General features: G+C 44.4%; 2 protein-coding genes and 3 non-coding genes across 5 annotated transcripts; all 5 read left to right on the top strand.

Annotated features, from left to right (window-relative positions):
- Nucleotides 1-587: 587 nt before the first annotated feature.
- Nucleotides 588-660, top strand: TRNAT-UGU (transfer RNA threonine (anticodon UGU)). The gene has a single exon. It is a non-coding gene; the product is annotated as a tRNA-Thr (tRNA).
- Nucleotides 661-1,836: 1,176 nt separating this feature from the next.
- TRNAY-GUA (transfer RNA tyrosine (anticodon GUA)) lies at nucleotides 1,837-1,929 on the top strand. The gene is given in 2 exon segments: nucleotides 1,837-1,873; nucleotides 1,893-1,929. It is a non-coding gene; the product is annotated as a tRNA-Tyr (tRNA).
- A 1,154-nt stretch (nucleotides 1,930-3,083) lies between these two features.
- On the top strand, nucleotides 3,084-3,155 carry TRNAP-UGG (transfer RNA proline (anticodon UGG)). The gene has a single exon. It is a non-coding gene; the product is annotated as a tRNA-Pro (tRNA).
- Nucleotides 3,156-3,641: 486 nt separating this feature from the next.
- RNASE4 (ribonuclease A family member 4) lies at nucleotides 3,642-18,749 on the top strand. Its single transcript, XM_060098258.1, has 2 exons — nucleotides 3,642-3,671; nucleotides 18,289-18,749. The coding sequence occupies exon 2, from the start codon at nucleotides 18,306-18,308 to the stop codon at nucleotides 18,747-18,749; it is 444 nt and encodes a 147-aa protein (XP_059954241.1). The 5' UTR covers nucleotides 3,642-3,671; nucleotides 18,289-18,305.
- ANG (angiogenin) lies at nucleotides 13,985-14,383 on the top strand. Its single transcript, XM_060098257.1, has one exon. The coding sequence runs from the start codon at nucleotides 13,985-13,987 to the stop codon at nucleotides 14,381-14,383; it is 399 nt and encodes a 132-aa protein (XP_059954240.1).
- Nucleotides 18,750-21,310: the final 2,561 nt, after the last annotated feature.

Here is a 21,310-nt window from a genome sequence, read left to right as displayed (position 1 = left end):
GCACAGCTACTTTTCATTGTTCTCTTTCATGAAAACTAACTTTCTTTTATACCACAAGACTATGCCAGTGACTTCAAAGTAGAGACCATATCTGGATGCCTCGTTCCTAAGTGCAGAGCCTAACACAGAATTGGAGCTCAGTGTTTATTGAATGAAGGGAAGAATTAAACAGAGAATTAACGAATGCCTGCTCTGGCGCTGCGACTCGAGCTGTAAAGAGGTCCCTAGTCGAACGAACTTGAGGCAGACGGTTGCCGGTCGGTGGATGTCCAAATCAAGGAGAAAATCAAGTGCGGATGTCTGGGTTTCATGTGAGAGATCTTAATTTTCACAATCTGCAGAGGGCAGAGTGGGGGAAAGCTTTCACTACATCAGACTGTGTTGGGTTGGGCAGACTTCTGCAACTTAAAATAGTGGTAGTTCCTGTCCGCCCCCCATATTGCTCTGTCCCCAGCAAAAGAGTCTACAAACTGAGTTCCAGTAGTTGGGAAATAGATCGAAACGACGTTAAGGTTTTGGTCGCCTGGTACGTAAAGACACTCTAATAAAGGCCCAGCAGGGAACGAGAGAAACAGGCCGTATGTGGAGGCCCTATAGCTCAGGGGTTAGAGCACTGGTCTTGTAAACCAGGGGTCGCGAGTTCAAATCTCGCTGGGGCCTGGTGTGTATTTATTATTTTCAAATCTTCCTCACCAGCCACCCACCTCTCCCTTGTAACCTTAATCTATGCGAAAATTCCTCTCGTATCTTCTCGCCAGTGCCCAGATGTGCCAATAAACACCCGAGCGGAACCGCTTCCTCTCAGTTTCCAGTACTAGTGCGCAAGTGCTGCTTCGCTGCCTAGATTGTGGCGGAGTCCATTACAAACTGCGGGGTGCTCTGCCAGCCTCCGCGGACGCCCTGGCTGTGCGGACCCGCAGCAAGAGCCCTGAGGGCGGCCGGAGCCGGAGCGGAGCTTAAGGGCGGTGGGGGAAGAGACGGTATCGAGCCCTCAGCACCCGCTCTGAGCAGATTTAGAGCCCAGAGCAAGGTCCCCTCCCCACAGGGGAAGAGCCGGAGTCAGCTGTCCAGATTTGGGAGTCCGACAAGTTTTCATGTTTCAGTACATTTTCGAACATTTAAGTATCTCAGCGAGAAAATTAGCGTCGGGACTTGGGTCACTAAATTTGTTATTGACTCAAAGAAACTGTGGCTTCCTCTTTGAAAAACCTTAAAATAGTTTCTCCAAGTCAATTCTCATAGCAACATTGGGTTTAGCCATACGTATTATATACCCCTCCCTCCCCTACTCTGTGGACGTGTAAGCGGAAGAGAGAAGCAGCTCGCACGTGCAAACGCTCCTGGATTTTGGAGGCGAGCGCAGGAAGTGTGGAAAAGAAAGGCCCAGGCCAGAGCTCCGAGGCCCGCCCTTCTCCCTGGCTCGCAGTTGCACGATCAGAATTGTATGTTCCACCACCTCAGCTCTTAGTTCTCGGATGCCCGGGTGTCCGCTCCCACTTTAGACACACATCATGCCAGGAAGGCCCCGGGCAGCGCACTACGTGAAGAGAACAGCCCGGGGGCGAGCAGATAGCCACGGTCCGGGGCGGCCTCGGGATGCACAGGCTCTAGGTGCGCCGGTGAAGAGCCCACTGGCTGGTCCTGCTTGGAAACCCATACCTGAAGCAAGAGAATCCAGCTCTAGAGGGGTTGACCGCAGAACCGCAGATGTAGGGCTTTCTCCTAAGCTGGCTGCTACGTGGTGTCCATGCACCGGCAACTAATGGGCCATTATGCACGAACCTCTGCTTATCAATGTCCTCAATATAGAATAGTAGGCCCGCTGTTTCTATACTCTCTTCGATAGCTCAGTTGGTAGAGCGGAGGACTGTAGTCAAACGAACAATACGGTTATCCTTAGGTCGCTGGTTCAATTCCGGCTCAAAGGAAAAGTTGGTGTTTTGGGGGTTGCAACCACCCAACGAGCGAGCCGCTGCTCTCCTGTTTCTTACGTCGTTTTCTCTCTTCTGGAGTCATTTTCTCCAGACCTTACCCCGTCCCAAAGATAAACTCACCATGGTTGTATGAACTTCGAGAATCACCACTTGAAAAGTTGGACTTGTTGGGCACGGTTCTCAGTAAAAAAGGGAGTGTGCACTAACTCTTCCGACCAACTAAGGAAGTTCTGGGTTTGATGTTCTAGCTGAGCTTAGGTTGCTGCCTGAAGTCCAAAGTTTGGAGATTCCAAGACCACTCGTTGGTACAGAATATATATATATATGTATATATATATATATATATATGGGACTCTTAATTTGCGGGACAAACCCCTGAGACCTTCATTCACTCTATACACATACATTCATTCAGGGGGAGGCCCTTTTAATTTATTCAGCTGTTTATAGATTTTTATAGTTCCACAAAAAACATTTTGAGCTGGAGCAGGAAGGAGGAACAGGATTTGACGTGAATTGGGATGAGACTGGGAGAGAGAATTCCAGACTGAGGAAACAATTCAAGCAGAGGTGGAGAGATGGAACATTTGATTCTCATTCTGGGAAACTGCAGGGATCTGGACTTTACGAACACGCCCCAGACTGGTTCACCTCCAACAGATCAAAATACTGGCTCCCCGTATGTTGATGCCCATCAGTCCTGCCCCTAGGATTTTATACTCGCGCGAAGCAGTAGCAGCCCGGCAGATACACATCCTGTGCGTCTGTCCTGGGGCTCAGGACCCTACAGTGTTGCAGTCGACCCCAGCTCGGGCCCTCAAGCTCCAGCTCGGTTCTTTCCAGGCTCCCTCCAGGCTGGAGCTCAAGGCTAGACTCCTCCCGGCGGGGCTTGCGGGAGCACAGACAGGTGGCCTGACGTCTGAAAATCTGCCTCTTCTCACCCCATCCGGCGTCTGGAGGCGTCCAGGACAAGGATCGAGGAGAATTAGCGAGGCTAGAGTCAGACGTGAGACTTCTTGAAGACGGAAGAGCTAAGCAAAGCGAAAGGTACATGTCACAACAGAAGATAAAACTTCGGAGCAGCCTGGCAGCCAGTTGCTGACGGAGAAGTAAGATTGAGAGGAAAATTAAAGAAGAAATTGTCAGCGTGGCTCGTTGGTCTAGGGGTATGATTCTCGCTTTGGGTGCGAGAGGTCCCGGGTTCAAATCCCGGACGAGCCCGAGTGGTTGTAACTTTTTCTTTCCCACTTCCAACCGCTGAAAAAAACCCAGTTCAAAAAAACCCAGTTCTATACAAACTTTCCAGCTTTCCGAACTGTTCTACAAAAGAGAACTGTTCAAAAAAAGTTTATCTGTGCGGGGCCAAACTGCCTGGCTTCCTGGACTCTCGCCAGCGGGGCCAATTTGCCTGGCTTCCTGGACTCTCTCCAGAGGACGCCTGGGAGGGGCAGCCTCGCTCTCGGGAGCAGGGGCCAGGGTCCCGTCGTCTGCAGCCCCCGAAGGCCGTGAGCGTCGGGCTCGGATCTCCAGGCTCGCTCCCAGCCCAGGTGGGGACCCACCCCTCCGCCTGGGGCGGGGGCTGCTCTGATGCCTGCGTCGAAGGCGGGTCCTGGAGGAAGGCGCCTTCTCGGAGAAACCAAGCGGGGCCTCAACTATAAAAAGGCTCGCACCCCGACGCTCCTCTTCTCTTTGCCTTTCTACCGGCTCCCCATCGTCCTCACAGGGAGGAAGAAGCGGGTGAGAAGCAAACACTTCTCTTTCCACCGTTCTACCTGCTTCTGCAGACTTGTTCTGAGGCCGAGTTGGGTTCACACTCCTCCTCCTCCAGCTCCTTTTCCTCCATCTCCCGCCCCCCGCCTCCTTTTTAGTAGTTTCATCAGGGGCGTTTAGGTCGCGGGAGTCGCCTCTTAGCGGAGGCAGTGTGGAGCTCGGTGGGGAGGCGTTTGCGGCACCGGACTGGAGGAGCTGAGGAATGGGAAGGAAGGTAAAAGTCCAGTTCTTGTAGAGTCAGAGATTCCCCATTCCTACTCCGATAATTATTTTCCGCAGCTGAGTGGAGATGCCAGCGTGAAATGCCTGTTGCCTCGAACGTAGGCTCTAAGGGGGACCCCAGAATTGGTGAACCGAAGGAAATCCGGGGAGGCCTACACTTCCTCAAAACTAAGGATTCTTTTGCTTGGTACCCAGGATGATCGCCAGATTTATGAAAGAGGTCTTGTCCAGTTTTTGCGACCGTAACTGACATGTGGGAGCTCGTGTTTTCGTTTTCTGTTTACTCCTCTGTCTCCTCACCCTTAACCCACCTTCAGCCAGAGTTGAGAAGTTCTTTGTGACATTGCCACCAACCTCTTCTCTAAGCTTTCTTAGTGGAACCTTAGGATCCTCAGCTTTCTTACTCTGTGACAGCACATCAAATGGTAACAACACAGGGCTTATTTAGGCAGGATGATAAAAACAGTTTTCAGCAGCATTCTGGGGCCTGGGGAAATCTCAAGTGAGCTGTAGGGGAGCAGAATTTGCCACCCCAAAATATCTCTGTAGCATATTATTTTAACCTGGTTATTTCCTAAGAAACAGCAGACAAGGGGAAAATCCTGAAAGCCTAGTAGGAGTTAACTTTTTGTAATAAGAAACATTTACATTTATAAGGGAAATCTCCATTTGTAAGAGTGTCTCCCTCGCTGTACCTGGAAGAGGATGACCAAATACCTGCAAATTCTTGCCTGCTGGATAAGGCAAGGACTTAAGTTTGCATCACTACCCTACTTTTGTTTACTGCGCTTTTCCTGGTACCCTAACATAACTGACTCTCCCCACACTCAACATCCTTTTTTGCCTTGAGGGGAGGATGGTATTTAAAGAGAGGGCTTCTGCCATTTTGGCGAGTTACTCAGTTTTCCTGGGTCTCTCTAATGTGTCCATGATTTTAAACGTCTGTTTGATTTTCTCCTGTTAATCTGTCTCATGTCAATTTGATTCTTAGACCAGCCAGAAGAACCTGGAAGGGTGGAAGAAAATGTCCTCTTCCCCAACAGAGCCAAGACCTTTCCTGTGTTATTGGAACCTCACAATTAAGTCATAAATGTAATCACTAGAGACCCAAGTGACATAATTATCTGAATAGCACATGGCTAACTTCCCAGAAGCAGCCAGAGATATTCAAAGAGCCACTGAACTACACAGCTATTAACTAGTTAGTGCAGAAGGATAAGACACTTTATTTCAAGCAACTTTTTAACAGATAATGGGGGAGTAAAATATTTTGGGAATATATGGAAATATCCAAAGTAGTTTTCTCTTAAACAGCAACTTTTCATTTTCACATTTAAAATTACCTTTGATTTCCTAGAAATTACTAGTGTGGACTATGAATGCTGTGTGGTGCAGTGGGAAGCTTCTAGTCCCTGGAACTGCATGTATTCACTGGGCGATACATGTTCTTTTTTCGTTCCTGGTTCCTCATCTGTAAAATGAGGGGTTGATAGATAGTCTCTGAGGTCCCTCTTCTAATTCCGACTGTAGGATGTTGGTAACATGACTCTTATATGAAAGAAGGTACTCTAGTAATATGGAGAAAGACTATAGTTTGGCAGAGAGGCTGGGGAAAATCATTCTAGGAAAAGAAGAATGGCTCTGGCTATTGTTGAAAGAGCAGATGTGAGCTTATAAGCAGTCAAAACTAAGGGGTTTGCCGAGTTACTGTTGTAAGGGGTTTGCCGAGTTACTGTTGTAAGCATTTGCCAGTGTGATTCATAAATTAAAGTAGATGGCCAAGAAAGTGGACCACAGCAGGCCAGTGAAACCTCTCTTTAGTTTTTATTTAATCTTTATTTGAGCAAAGAACAATCTCTGTAAACAGCTATTCTCCAAACACATTGAAATACCTGGGAAAGAGCGAATGGGCACAGAACAAGAGTTTGTTGAAAATGGAATGTTTAATGTTTGTCTTTGTTTGGAAATATAGGTGGGTCAGCTGGACTTTTTCCCCATCCTCCCTCAATCAATAGTGTCCCCTACTTCCTGGAGGTAGAGGTGTGACCCTTATTTCCATGTGAGCTTCATCCTCTTTTTTTTTTTTTGCAGTATGCGGGCCTCTCACTGTTGTGGTGTCTCCCATTGTGGAGCACAGGCTCTGGACACGCAGGCTCAGCGGCCATGGCTCCCGGGCACAAGCCGCTCCGCGGCATGTGGGACCCTCCCAGGCCGGGGCACGAACCCATGGCCCCTGCATCGGTAGGCAGACTCTCAACCACCGCGCCACCAGGGAAGTCCCACTTCATCCTCTTTTAACCATTACTTCTGTTACTAAATAAGTTTCATGCTTATAGACCTAAAAAATTTTGAGTTATGAAGGAATTTAGAGATTAATCCCTTCCTGCCATCAGCTACTTTATAATTAGCCTAAAGGACAGAATTAAACATATGTACTCTGCATAAAGGGAAAAGTACACCAGCACTAAGGCCTTAGAAGGAGAACCCATGCTTCCTGTGTCCATGTGCAGGAAAGCTATTGGCTTGAAGGAGAGAGAGAAAAACATTTCAGGAAACGGGGAATGGCTTTAAGTTCAAGCTGTCAGAACATACGTGCATTTTTTTCAATTGGCAATTGCTTCACATCTATTAAAGTTACTGACAAAAAGATATAACATGCATTAATCATAGATTATAGGTAGCCCCTCAGTATCCAAGGGGGATTAGTTCCAGGACTCGCCAAGGGTACCAAAATCCGATGCTCAAGTCCCTTATATAAAATGGCATAGTATTTGTATATAATCTGTGCACATCCTCCCTATACTTTAAATCATCTTTAGATTACTTATAATGCCTAATACAATGTAAATGCTATGCAACTAGTTGCTGGGGCACAGCAACTTAAAAATTTTGCTTTTTGGGGCTTCCCTGGTGGCGCAGTGGTTGAGAGTCCGCTTGCTGATGCAGGGGACACGGGTTCGTGCCCCGGTCCGCGAAGATCCCTCATGCCGCCAAGCGGCTGGGCTGGTGAGCCATGGCCGCTGAGCCTGCGTGTCCGGAGCCTGTGCTCCGCAATGGGAGAGGCCACAACAGTGAGAGGCCCGTGTATCGAAAAAAAAAATATTTTTTTTTTTGCTTTTTGGAAGTTTCTAGATTTTTTTTTCAAATGTCTTCGATCCATAGTTGGTTGAATCCGAGGATGGGGAACCTGTGGATGTGGAGGGTTTAACTGTAGTTCCTCACTATAAGTATTTTGAGTAAGCACTTAGATGCATTTTAATGAAATAGTAAAACTTTCTTTTTTAATTTTTTCCAAAATCTTATATTCTGTTTCATCATAACCTCATTGTGCCAAGGTGAAAAGAGAAACAATTAGAATGAATGCAATCATTCACCATTCACCAGCTGGCTTTTGGCACTGTCAGCTCTATGGACAGGTTGTGAAATCTCCAAAGGTTGTTGAGTGAAATCCTAGAGGAAGAGAAAGGACTCGGCTGTGTTCAGAGGCTGAAGGCTGCCCGCCAGCACTACTGCATAACTCTAAAATCAGAGGCTGATCTGTTTGTGTGAGTTGGTGCTTGCACTGGTGTTTCAGGCCACAGGACTGTATGTGCTCGATTTTGGAGTGGAGTATCTAATCTCCACTTTTAGGCGATTTATCAGACTCGGGTGGGGTTATGTTGATCAAGTCATCTTGATCCCCACAGACTGTGGGAGTTGCCTGCTGCTTCCTGGTCCAGGACTGCTGAGGCAATCAGGGTGTCAGCAATGGGTATGGCAGCCTTCTCCGCAACAAGTGACTGGTTTGATAACTCTTTTTTTTTTTTTTTTGGCCACATGAAGCATCATGTAAGATCTTATTTCCCCAACCAGGGATGGAACCCTCGCCCCCTGCATTGGAAAGAGGAGTCTTAACCACTGGACTGCCAGGGGAGTCCTGATAACTTTTTAAAAAATCATATTATTTGTATTAATAAATCTGAACTCATTACTAAAAGAAAAAGATCTTCAGATTGAATCACAAAGCAAAACCCAGCTGTGTGGTTTGTAATGGCTGATAACTTTTTAAAACTCAATTCTTCAGTTTGTGTTTAAAAAGTGATGTGTGATTAATTTACAGTAGGTGCCCCTCTCAAACAGTGTGTTTGCCCATAAAAGGAAAGTGAGTGTTTGGGCACGTTGTTAGAGCCAGTAGAGCCCCACATCCCGCTACTGCTCTTTGCTCTGTTAAAAACCAAGATTCAACCGAGTAAATTTGAAGACCTCATGGACTTTGTTGAACGACTCACGAATGGGACAGCATCTCATCTAGTAGATAAAGAGGTGCTCCGAGGAGCTCTTCAATGGAAGGCTTTTATAGTCAGAAGCTGTATGAGGCAAGAAAGTTATTAGCAAAAGAAAAAGAAGGGTTGTTTCAGTCAAGGGCCCCTGCTGTTTGATTTCAGAGTTTCCTCATAAGAAAAACTGGCTTACATAATACCCACCTCACACAGTCTTGGTGATGGTTAAATGTAGTCATGTATATGAGCGCTTCATAGAGTGAAAGGTAACACTGATTATTATAATTATTATGATGATTTCAAGTGCATTTGTTTTACTGGTAGGCAGCCTGTCTTCAGTTGACACCTAAAATACAGGGAGACTGAAAACTTGGAGGTGGGTGGATGACAATAGAAGGTTGAGGATTTTTAAGAAGATAACAGTGTCCTAGATCTGACATCAGTGAAGGTGGGTGCTGAGGGTTTGTGAAATAGTTGGCCTCCTGCTGCTACCTGATATTTGAAACCATAGGATCTATAAGTGATCCTGATGACCTTCAGTCCACTTTCTATGCAGGCAACGAATGCACTTTGTGAGTGGATGCAATGTCAGTGTTGCATTGATGGTGGAGATAATCAATTTTACAACTGTGTTACAAGGAACAGAAGATTGAGTGCTCACAGTTAGTCATTTGTGGACAGGTAAAGAAGAAAGGAAAGAGAAGCCCAGGACATATGATAAGGATATTTCCGAGGGTTAGTAAGGGTTAGTAGCTGGGAGGTTGAGGTCAAAGGCAGGGTGCTAACAGCTGTCACATAACCTTCTCTGGAAGTGCTTTCCTGGTTCTGTGAAACCTACTTAGCACCCTTTCATGAAACCAAATTATGTGGGTAAACAGAAAGCACAGTGGAGCAGCATCCTGCTGAGAGACCCCATCTCACTCTGCAGGCTTCTTCTGAGGCAGTTCTTAGAGCTGGCCCAAGAAACGACATCTTCTGGATCCAGATCATTGCATGGAAACAATGAAACCTCGGTCCTGTCCTGGGCAAAAGTAAGAACCACGATGTCAGGAAAAGCAACTTTGGGACAAGAGGCCATGTTTATCAAACTTTGCCTCTGGAACAAATCTATTCAGGTGGATTAATAGTTGGCCCGGTCATGCCCAGGGAAGAGGTGAATGACTCTCACTGTTTGTCCAAGAGCAGTGTCCTTGGTTTGCCTGTCTCTGCAGAATTGGGGATTTTTAGATCTAGTCTCCCTACCCTGTTCATCTGATCACTATATAATGAGAACCAAGAGGGGCCTCCAGGTTCGCACAGCTGGAACCCATCTCCAGGAACAAACAGCTGGAACCTCTCTTCAGTTGGAGGGAAACTTCCAGGTTTTTGTAAGATTCTTCCATCTAGGTAATCCGTTGTTTTATTTATTTACTTGTTTGTTTATATACTATTTTTAGCTGTCCATCCATTTCAGTGAAACTATTTCCCCCCTTTTAAAGTCTCTGGGCCCAAGCTCATGAATTAACAAGAAAATGAATTAGATTCCAAAGTTTAAAATGAAAACAGATTTCTTTGGGGGATATCCTATATCAGGGGTCCCCAATCCCTGGGCTGTGGACGGGTAGCGGTCCGAGGCCTGTTAGGAACTGGGCCGCAGAGCAGCAGGTGAGCGGCGGCCGCGCAAAGCTCCATCTGCCGCTCCCCATCGCTCACCTTACCGCCTGAACCATTGCCCCACCCCCATCCGTGGAAAAATTGTCGTCCTCAAAACCGGTCCCTGGTGCCAAAAAGGTTGGGGACCACTGTCCTATATGTAGATAAAGGGAAATTAGTGTGATTAGGAGCAAGTGGAGGTTTAGGAGAGACTCCTAAATTGTGATAAAATCCCCAAAGATTTGGGAAAGCTGTTTGCTGAAGGGCATCCGGAACCCCCCTCACCGCCCCCTCCGCCATATAGGCATTGTATGTGGCTTAACAAGAAAAGAAAACAAAAAGTGTATTTTTAGCTCTGTTTTCTTTTTCGATATTTATTTATTTGACTGCGCCGGGTCTTAGTTACGGCACATGAGATCTTCGATCTTCGTTGCAGCATGTAGGATCTTTCAGTTGCGGCCTTCAAACTTAGTTGGCATGTGGGATCTAATCTAGTTCCCTGACCAGGGATGGAACCTAGGTCCCCTGCTCTGGGAGCGCAGAGTCAGCCACTGGACCACCAGTGAAGTCCCAGCTCTGTTTTCTTATAACGTTCCCTGATAATTTCTTTCCTTAAGAAAGTTTTGGGGGAATTCCCTAGTGGTCCAGTGGTTAGGACTCTGCGCTTTCACTGCGGAGGGCGTGGATTCAGTCCCTGGTCAGGGAACTAAGATCCCACAGGCCGTGCAGTGCGGCCAAAAAAAAGAAAGTTTTGGGTGCTCTTTGAAAGCAAAGTGGGACACATCCCAAGATCAAAGGAAGGTACACTGACCATAGTTACTCATCATTAAAGGTCAAGGTAATTCCCTGGTGCATAAAGTTTGGTGGATCCCTTGAATACAAAATATTGCCTGTGGGGAGAGGAAGAGAATGTTAATTTTTATAAAGACCAAGGGATTGGTTTGAGACAGAGGATAAAGTTAGTCTAAAGAACATTTGGAACAAATTCCACTGACACTTATGTGCTTGGGTCTGGAAGGATATGTGTAAATGAGTCTGACCACCCTTGACCAAATGTGAGGCTCTGCACCGTTGGCCTAGGCAGATTCACTTCTGTACCACAAATAATCTCTTATTTGTTTTCTTCCAATTCCCTTTTACCTCTCTTTTTGGGAAATTGAGAATTGCATATATGCTCGTGGAAGGTATGAGTGGGGGGAGCGGATGTTAGATAGTGGTGGCCACTATCACCAGTGGTGTGTATTTGCTGGGATATGGTTTCTGGATGTCTCAGGGAGTCAAGATTACAATAAGCCTGAGCAAACTTTAGCTGAGTTGTTGTAGAATGAATGTGCAAATTTTGTAAGTCAGAAACAAAGATATTCCTTTACCTCCGCAGATTGGGACACGAGGACCTTCAACCTCCCAACAAACAAGTGGCTTTTCAGGGTGACAAGCCCTGAGGTAGGGTCAGTCCAGTGCCTTAACTAGAAGTGGTATGGGCTGGACTTACACACTGAGCCTTCAGGGATGATGCATACCAGTGAGATTGGGCTGCAGACCATCCTATCATCTCTTTCTTCCAGCTGGTGCCTTGTGCCACCAACTAAACTTATACAAACGTATCTTTACAATTCCATGGTCACTGGACTTTTGCTAGTGAAAGTAGAAAGGCTCTCTTATGCTTAAAGAAAACCAGGGAATTTCAAACTTTTAGAGCTAGCAACTCTCATTTTATAGATGAACAAATTTAGGCCTGGAGAAGAAAATGAAGTCATTCGTTTAAAAAAATTATTATTGAGAGTCTACTGTGAGGCAGGTGAATAATATGAGCTCTGCCCTCCTGTAGATTATGCACCAGTAGGAAACACTGAGAAGTAAACAGGTAATTGTTCGCTCAAGATCCCATGAATAATGGTTTGCGAATGGCACCCATGAAACCTGACGAGGTACATCTTTATTTTGTGATATCCTTGTTGGCATATCCTGAGCTTTGTGACTTTTGCTTTGACACTGGTGAGCTGTCCTTGGGCTTAAAATCTAAAGCATAGAGTGTTTGGACAGAAACTGTAGACAGGCCTGCCAGCTCACACCCCCTTGGGTGAACAGCAGTATCCCCTGTACAATACCGGCACCTCCTACAAGGACCCACTGTTTTCTCTACAGCGTGGGAGACAGCATTCCTATCCACCACTGCCACCTAATGACTCTTTTGGGTACTACCAGCTCAGGTTCTACTTCCAGATTTTTGGACTCTGGGATTCTGGCCTCTGTTCCCTGTGTGACCTTTAAGGACCCTTCCAACCTTGACAGCCTGCCATTCTACAATTGCCTGTGACATTAGAAGGCAATATTTGTCCATTGCAGAGCAAGAGACTTAACTGATTACAATTCAAGAAAACTTTGTCTTCCAAAAAACTAGAAAGAGAAAACACACCCAGGAGACTGAAAAGCACAATGTAAATGTAAAGAGCTTGGTGCATGGGGAGCATGGCAGCCCAGCAGCTGTGTCGGAGCAGCGGGCATGTGGGACTACTTATTATTCTTTTAGGTGTGGCTCTTCCAATCATGTACCACTTTCTTGCTAACCTCCCAAGAACACACTTTTGCTGATACTATTACAGATCATACTCTTATGTGCTTAATGGAAACCTTTTCAGTGACTATTTCTTTATTTCAGAATTGAAGAATGACCAAAGAATTTCTTAGTGTATAATTTGGTAATTATTTGGCAGTATTCCAAATTTGTCTACAGTTATGATAAAACAGACAAGGTAGTGAAATGTCCCATAAAAGTGATTCAAACTACCACGAGGGCATGACTCTCTCTCTCTCTGAGCCCTTCTGTGTGTCTATCCACATGTACTGTACTCTTTTTCCTCCTAATAAGCACTTTACTTGCTTCACTAAAAAAAAAAAAAAAAAAAAAAAAAAGGAAGAAAGAGAGGTCATTTCGCTCACCCTGTCACATGCCTTCACGTTTAACCAGCAGAACCCTGAATCCTCTTGTCTTTCTGGAGTCACAGTTGTACTCCCAGGGCTGGTTAGCATCGCTACAGGCTCAGTGCTACAACCTGTGGCCTCTTTAAGGGCTACAAAAATTTTTATTTATTATTATTATTATTTTTGCAGTACACGGGCCTTTCACTCTTGTGGCCTCTGCCATTGCGGAGCACAGACTCCAGGCGCGCAGGCTCAGTGGCCATGGCTCACAGGCCCAGCCGCTCCGCTGCATGTGGGATCTTCCCGGACCGGGGCACGAACCCGTGTCCTCTACATCGGCAGACGGACTCTCAACCACTGCGCCACCAGGGAAGCACTACAAAAGTATTTAATATGAAAATATGTTTATTGACTTACACACAAGAAAAGCACAATATAAAAAGTATTAATTTAATATCCATGACACTATACCATTTATTATTTTTTAAATAAATAAATTTATTTATTTATTTATTTATTTTTGGCTGTGTTGGGTCTTTGTTGCTGCGCACAGGCTTTTCTATAGCTGTGGCGAGTGGAGGCTACTCTTCGTTGTACACGGGCTTCTCATGGCGGTGGCTTCTCTTGTTGTGGAGCACAGGCTGTAGGCACGTGGGCTTCAGTAGTTGTGGCACGTGGGCTCAGTAGTTGTGGCTCGCAGGCTCTAGAGCACAGGCTCAGTAGTTGTGGCCCACGGGCTTAGTTGCTCCGTGGCATATGGGATCTAACCCGTGTTCCCTGTGTTGGCAGGTGGATTCTTAACCACTGTGCCACCTGGGGAGTCCAAGACTTGGTGTGTCTTAATGGTCTTTGTGTTCCAGGACCTAGCACAGTGACTGGTACCCAGTAGGGGCTTATGTAGTGTTTGTTATTAAATTAGTTTATATGAATTAAAGAGTGTGAATGGATTTTGTAATGCTACAACTGATAGAAACGTAAATTTTCAGGGATAGGAAAGAGAGGTTGGGGCTAGCAGGTGTGTCCAGGAAACTTTTAAATAGACTTTCCAAAGGAATCGATTGACAAGACATATGAGACTAATGAGGAAAGGAAAAGAAAACGATATGCTTAGGTGACGGAGGATACCTGATTTATGATGCCCTGTCAGAGGGAAATGTCCCTGTCCTTTTAGCCTAATTTGGCAATGCTATTCTGTGCCCCTACTGCATCTCCTTTTGCTCTTGGCAGGAGCCTTTGTTGAAAGAGATGATGATGGTCCTGAGCCCCCTGTTTTTCATCTTCATGCTGGATCTGGGTCTGACCCCACTGACCTTGGCTCAGGATGACCACAGATACAGACACTTCCTGTCCCAGCACTATGATCCCAAACCAAAGGGCCGGGATGACAGATACTGTGAAAGCATAATGAAGAGCCGAAACCTGACCAATCCCTGCAAAGGCGTCAACACCTTTATTCATGGCAACAAGAATGACATCAAGGCCATCTGTGAAGATAAGAATGGAAAACCTTACAGAGGCAATCTCAGAATAAGCAAGTCTCCCTTTGAAGTCACCACTTGCAAGCATAAAGGAGGGTCCTCCCGGCCTCCATGCAAGTACAGAGCCACAAGAGGGAGGGTACAGAGTCATTGTTATTGGCTGTGAAAATGGCTGGCCCACCCACTTTGATGAGTCCTTTATCCCTCCAAGGCAGTAGCCTAGAGCTGGCTCTGCTCTTCTTTCCTTGCATTTCCCCCTTATACTGTAGCAACATTCATTGCTAGGAATCCAGAAAATGAGCTGCTGATCTTTTGTTTTCTGTTTTACAATATGCTTAATAAATAAAAATGTCTCTGGGGCTTCCTTGGTGGCGCAGTGGTTAAGAATCCGCCTGCCGATGCAGGGGATACGGGTTCGTGCTCCGGTCTGGGAGGATCCCACATGCCACGGAGCGGCTGGGCCCGTGAGCCATGGCCGCTGAGCCTGCGCGCCTGGAGTCTGTGCTCCGCAATGGCAGAGGCCACAACAGTGAGAGGCCCGCGTACTGCAAAAAAAAAAAAAAAAAAAAAAAAAAAAAGTCTCTGAAAGCAGTAAGAATCAAAGTCTTCTCACTGATTCTTGGTCTATTGATCTTTCCCCATTTTCTCTATTCAGCTGTCCCCTGAGAGGGTTGGATGGGATAGAAAAGCCTTTTCCCTTATCAGTCAGTTCCTTATCAGGCATTAAGGAGGTGGACTTTACCTTTCTGTGAAGGTAAGGATGTTAAATTCTTCTTACAGAGATTGCTGGGAAAATTCCAGGGCTCAAGGCCACTAAGCAGAATTTTTAGGAGAAGCAAATTGTTTTGCTGTCACCTTTAATAAGCCAGTATTACTTTTACAAATGTTAAGCCTTAGGAAGAAGAGTTTAGAACTAAATACCAACAGATTAATTATACTCTCTCTCTCTTTCACACACACACACACACACACACACACACACACACACACGTACATTTGTAATCCTGCATGAATACCAAAATCCATTCAGGGTAGCCACTCTTACCTTAAGCAGGAAGTAATTTGATATTGCTTTGAATGGAACACTGCCAGGATATTCTCATGGTTATTTTATATAAAGATCAAAAAATTGATTACTACATTATTTTCTCTTTAATCTTTTACTTTATCAACTGACGTCTGGCAACTCTGAGGTCTTGGGGAGGTCATAGAAAGATTCCAAGCTTATCCTTTATTCTTCTTCAACTTGATATGTTTTCAAGTAAATACAAACTTAGGTTAACAGTCTCTGTAAAATATGCTAATTAATCCACAGGTTCAGTGGTTAACTTCCTGTTACCTAATCTCATCAACAGATGCCTGGATATTTTATTTAGAAAGTAGTTAATAAATTAGTTATGCATCACTAGTTTTACCATCTTATGAATGACTATAGTGGTCACAGTATCCCCCATGGTGTGGCCTCCCCTGCTGCCTACATGCCCTGATATGGACCAAAAGCCCTGGTTCCTCAATACCTGGGTTATAGGCCAGTGTCCTGGTGCCACAGAGAGCCCACCCTCACTGAAAGTACTCAATTTATGGAGAAAAGGATGAAAAATTACTCAATTTATGGAGGAAAGGATGAAAGGTTATGGGTATACACTCAACACATGAATATATCTGCCTTGAATTCATCTATTTCAAAATTGAAAACATTGTCATTTCTTTCTGAAGTAGGGAGAAGGGTTTTCCAAACCTCCTTTATTAGAAAATTTGTCTTGGGACTTCCCTGGTGGTGCAGTGGTTAAGACTGCACCTGCCAATTCAGGGAACACGGATTCAATCTCTGGTCTGGGAAGATCCCGCATTCCTTGGAACAACGAAGCCCATGTGCCACAACTACTGAGCCTGAGCTCTAGAGCCCACGAGGTGCAACTACTGAGCCTGCGTGCTGCAACTACTGAAGCCTGTGCACCTAGAGCCCGTGCTCCGTAACAAGAGAAGCCACCGCAATGAGAAGCCCACACATTGCAATGAAGAGTAGCCCCCCACTTACCGTAACTAGAGAAAGCCTGCGCGCAGCAATGAAGACTCAACACAGGGAAAAAAAAAAGGTCTGGAAATGTATAGTGTTAAAAAAAGAAAGAAAGAAAGAAAATTTATCTTACTATAAAATCAAAAGACCCTTAGGAAGCGAGAAATTTCCAGAGTGTGGTAGACTATTTGGATTTTTTTTCTGGTTCTCCAACCAGGACTATCTCCCTAATATTAGGCAAAGAGGCTTCCAAACAGACTCTTGCCCATCACGGTCTTGATGGGGAAAGTCAAAGGCATGGACCATTATTACATTGATCACATCATAGTTGTGAAAACTCACATCTCCAAACATCTACTTAGAGCATTATTATTGCATACCCTGCCCTGGTGTTAGGACAAATGACACTTTCCCAGGAAATCATGTGGCAGTGGGATAGGGTTCTTCCTGACCTGCTGATGGAGCTAGCAGCTGAGTAGCCAACGCTAGTAGTTTTTGCTCTTGATCTTTTGTTCTCTCACAACCAAAGTTTGTTTAGAATGAAATATTGAGTCACAGGCAAATCATTTTATCTCAGGCCAATCATTTGAAGAATTGAAATCCTAATCCACTATGTTTTGTTGGCTTTGCAAGGAAAAGAGAAGAAGAACCCCCAAATGTCAAGTCCTTTGAAGAATGGTGACATGAAAGAAAGAAAATGCCATGCACTTTGGAGAGGAAACATTTGTCTAGGGACATAGCATAAATTAAAGTAGCTGAGATATTTTGGCTTAAAAACAGCCTTCTAATCTCTTGGGAATACAGGTTCTCTACAAAATAAGAGAGAGGGTGTCAATAATATGTGCCATTCAGTTTAGTTGTTATTATATCAGATTGAGGGAAGAAAGGAAACCAAGAAAAATGGAAATTGTAAAAATGGCCATTGCTGACATTTACTGAACACTTAACCATAGGCTAGGCATTGTGATAAGCACTTTACATTGATCTTATCATTTATTCTTCACAACATTCCTAAGAAGTAGGTATTACTATTATGCTTATTCTACTTGTGAGGAAATATACTGAGAGAGGTTAAGTAATTTCCCCAAGGTCACACAGTTAGGGTGGCAGAACTAGGTCTTTGGGATCACAGTATCAAAAGAAGTTCTTACTGAGATTTGATGTGTGTGGTCGAGAAAGCCTTTGGGGCAAACTCTAAACAAAAGTATGTGTTGGGAGGATTTGGGGATCATTTTATTTTCTGTTGTAGGTAGAACCTTGAGATGTGCCCATTGATGTCTACATTGGACTTCTGTTCATAATGTTTTTCCATGTCTCGTTAAATCAGTTGGTTACTGTGGCTGAGGTCATGGGTTTGCTCTTGTATGAATAGTTGAATCTACTCTGTAGCTAGTCATCTTGCTAAACCATGTTGTTGGTCACAAAGAAGCAGGATGAGAGAAAGTAGACAGAACTGTGCAAAATTGGATTTGGGAAAAGCAACCCAAAGTACATTGCTGTGATGAAGCTCTTACCCAAGTGCCAAGTGTATCTTCAGAAGTTGTATCCAGTGGTCCTGGGGTTGAGGGGTAAATCAAACATCGTTTCTTCCTGCCATCCTGCTTCCCACAACTCCTTCACTTCCCTCACTTCCCAACTCCATATCGCATAGCTGCAGCATCAGACACAGGAATATGACATAGAGCTTCGTATCTTTCTGTGCACAGGCAAAAGGTGGTTGTGAACTTAGAAGCTGGCATTTAAAAGAATGATAGTTATGTTTGATCCTAATCATTATCGTTAAGGATAGGCTGTAGGTGGAATCAAGTGCAGGTCCCTCGTCAGCCGTTTAATCACTCACACGGTGTGATCCACCATCATGAAGCAGCCTCTTTGAAACAAATGACAGTAGTAACCATATATATCAAACTAGGAGTTCAGCTGGGGCTAACCCTTGGACTGCATGTGTAGAAAATGGACCTGTCTGATGCTCCAAAAATTGTCCTTCCTGCTTTGGGTTGCTCACTTCCTGTTGAATCAGGGATGATTTTGCCTGACCCTTGGTTTCTCTCTAGGCATCTCCAAGGTAGTGATGGCTCTCCAGAGGACCCATGCATTACTTCTGTTCTTGCTGCTGACCCTGCTGGGGCTGGGGCTGGTACAGCCCTCCTATGGCCAGGATCGCATGTACCAACGATTCCTGAGGCAACATGTGGACCCTGATGTGACAGGAGGCAATGATGGCTACTGCAACTTGGTGATGCAAAGACGGAAGATGACTTCACATCAGTGCAAGCGCTTCAACACTTTCATTCATGAAGACCTTTGGAGCATTCATAGTATCTGCAGAACCGCCAATATTCAGTGCAAGAATGGCCAGATGAACTGCCATGAGGGTGTAGTGAAGGTCACAGACTGCAGGGAGACAGGAAGTTCCAGGGCTCCCAATTGCAGATACCGGGCCAAGGCCAGAACCAGACGTGTTGTCATTGCCTGTGAAGGTAACCCAGAGGTGCCTGTGCACTTTGATAAATAGATGCCACCCAGCAGGAGTTATGGCCCAGCTGCTGACCTTTAACTTACTCCTTAAATAACAATGAGTAATGCATTTGAGCTGTCCCAGGCTCCGTCTCCACTGCTTATTTCTTTCCTTCCTTTTTTTTTTTGTTCATTATATAACCAATTCTGTTAAATACATTGCATGAAAGAGAAAGATGAGACATAAACTTATAATGAATCTGAGCTTTTCTGTAATAAGCTTCCTTCTATAATATTGGTCAGCTTTGCTCTCTCTAATCTTATCCTCTGGAATTTAGTCATTACTTAGCACTTCAAGAATTTCAAGGTGCTTTCATCTAAGTTATCTCATTCTAATACCATAGCACCCTTGGGATGCTGCTGCTAGTGTTTCAATATACAAAAGCCCAAAGTTAAGAGATTTGCTAAGACCAAAATGTTAGTAGAAAAGCTGAGACAAAAGTCTAGTTTACACGGTTACTAATCCAGGGCTTTTTCCACTTCATCACAAGGAATGTTTTGAAAATATCTGGTTTCTGTTATTCCCAAATGTCAGCTGTTGGGGGAAGCATTAAAAATTTGGAAATAGATACTGGCAACATGAGAGATCTATCTGTATAATGTGGCAACCTTATTGTGTTTGGATCTAATAAGATCAAGAAATGATACAAGGGATTTTCTTTTCCTCTTCCCAAACTTTTGAGTCACCCTAGTAAGTCAGAGTATTAAAATGTACTAGATCATTAAGACTCTTCCTGACTGAAAGATTTTTCAAGTCTTCCTTATAATAAAGGAAATAAGATACCTTCAATTCCAGGTATTTGAGAAGACTATGGTCTTGTGTGTGAGGTTTTTTTTCCCTCCTATCCTCTTTTAATTCTTCTCTAGTTTATAAACATGCGCACACTTTAATATCCTCATAAACTCTGGCTCAAGACTAAAGCTCATCAGATCAATGACCATGACACAAAAAACTTTGTCTCATTTGCTCCAGAGAGAATGATTCCTCTCAAGACAATTCTCATACCCCTTCCTTCTCCCTTTAAATATTTAGGAGCAAATTGGTGGACAGAGATGTATAAAGACATTAACTGCTAAAGAAGGAAAGTGTGTGTGTGTGTGTGTGTGTGTGTGTGTGTGTGTGTGTGTGTGTGAGAAAGGGTTGAACTGAAAGCATTTGAATTATAGCAGACATATATTATTTATATTTAAGATGTACAACTTCATTTGGTATACATATACATTCTGAGATAATCACTATAATCAAGCTAACAAACATATCTGTCATTTCACATGGTTACCCTTACGTGTGTGTGTATGATCCGAATCCATAGGATTTACCCTGTTAGCACATTTTAAGTATACAGTACTGTATTGCCACCTGTTAAAAAACTTAGGGGTTCAGAAGAGGCCTCCCCAAGATGTGCTACTTTGGCATGTGGATTATTTTGAGCTAATGGCAGTGGAGACCCTGTTAACTCAAGAGAAACTACTGCCCCTCACTTAAGTTACTAGAAGAATTTAAACTGGGGATTTTTCCCAGAAAAAGCGTTATTAGCAGACATAAAATGGATCTCTTTCTTAGCTTGCCACTTCACACATGAGCCCTAGGAGTGTCTCCCTCCTGCCTCTACATTCCTTGAGTCACTACTTGATTTAGGTCTTCAGTAGATAACACTAAGTTGCTGGGAAGGGCTCGAGATGTATGGGCACATGATGGCCATCTTATCTTTTCTTAGGGTCATCTCTCAAGTCCTCCATACCCAGATGCCCAGAATTCCTGCCTTTTTACCTCCCCTCTTCACCCAAAGAACTAGAGTAGTTGGATTTACAGCGTCCTCTGAGACAATCCCCGTCTAGACTATCAGCACATGATTCCCCGTTATTCAAGGAATACTTGACGAGTTTCTGTAAATACCAACATGTCCGCATCTAATCCTGATGACATATTTCCCATTCAAAGAGAAGAAACAGGATGGCATTGCTACTAACATGCTTTGAAGACAAGTTCTGGGTATAAACTAAACATTCTGCCTATAGGACAGGAAAAAGAATTTTCCCTCTATCCTTCTAGGTTCTGAGACCTGGCTGAGATCCCCCTGTAATAAGAGATAGATTAACAAGAGAAAATGTTGACCTAAAACAAACAGACTGCCAGTTATTTCTCCAGCAAAAAATAGGTTTATCTGGGATCAGCAAAGAATTGCAATTTGAGGTCTACAACCATGGCGAGCCACAGGCAAGTCTCCAGCAAAAATGGAGAGGAGAATTTTATAGAGGGGAAAAGGAAGTTGGGAGGGCTATGGTAAACAAAGAGAGCATGGCTTTTTGTTGGCTGAGTTGTGACAGTCTCTTAACGTCTGAGCAGAAAAGAAGAGGAAATCTTTCTTCTTCCTGTTGGCTCTGCTATCCTCATAGAGCATGAGAGCTCCCCCTTCTGGTCTCCTGACTGTACTTAATTGAGATTTCTATTTATTATTATTATTATTTTTTACAAAAAACAAACAGAAGCCTAACAAAATGTATATTTCCTGTATGCTTGGGAGATACCCAAGAAAGCTGACTAAAACTCCCCCCAGT

The sequence above is a fragment of the Mesoplodon densirostris genome, chromosome 4 (genome assembly GCF_025265405.1).
Source record: "Mesoplodon densirostris isolate mMesDen1 chromosome 4, mMesDen1 primary haplotype, whole genome shotgun sequence".
Classification (NCBI taxonomy): Eukaryota; Metazoa; Chordata; class Mammalia; order Artiodactyla; family Ziphiidae; genus Mesoplodon; species Mesoplodon densirostris.
The sequence above is the reverse complement of the archived record's forward strand: the minus strand, read 5'-3'. Positions and strand labels throughout refer to the sequence as shown.

Coding starts and splice junctions, on each gene's coding strand:
- ANG (XM_060098257.1), top strand. CDS start 13,985: ATGATGATGGTCCTGAGCCCCCTGTTTTTCATCTTCATGCTGGATCTG.
- RNASE4 (XM_060098258.1), top strand. CDS start 18,306: ATGGCTCTCCAGAGGACCCATGCATTACTTCTGTTCTTGCTGCTGACC.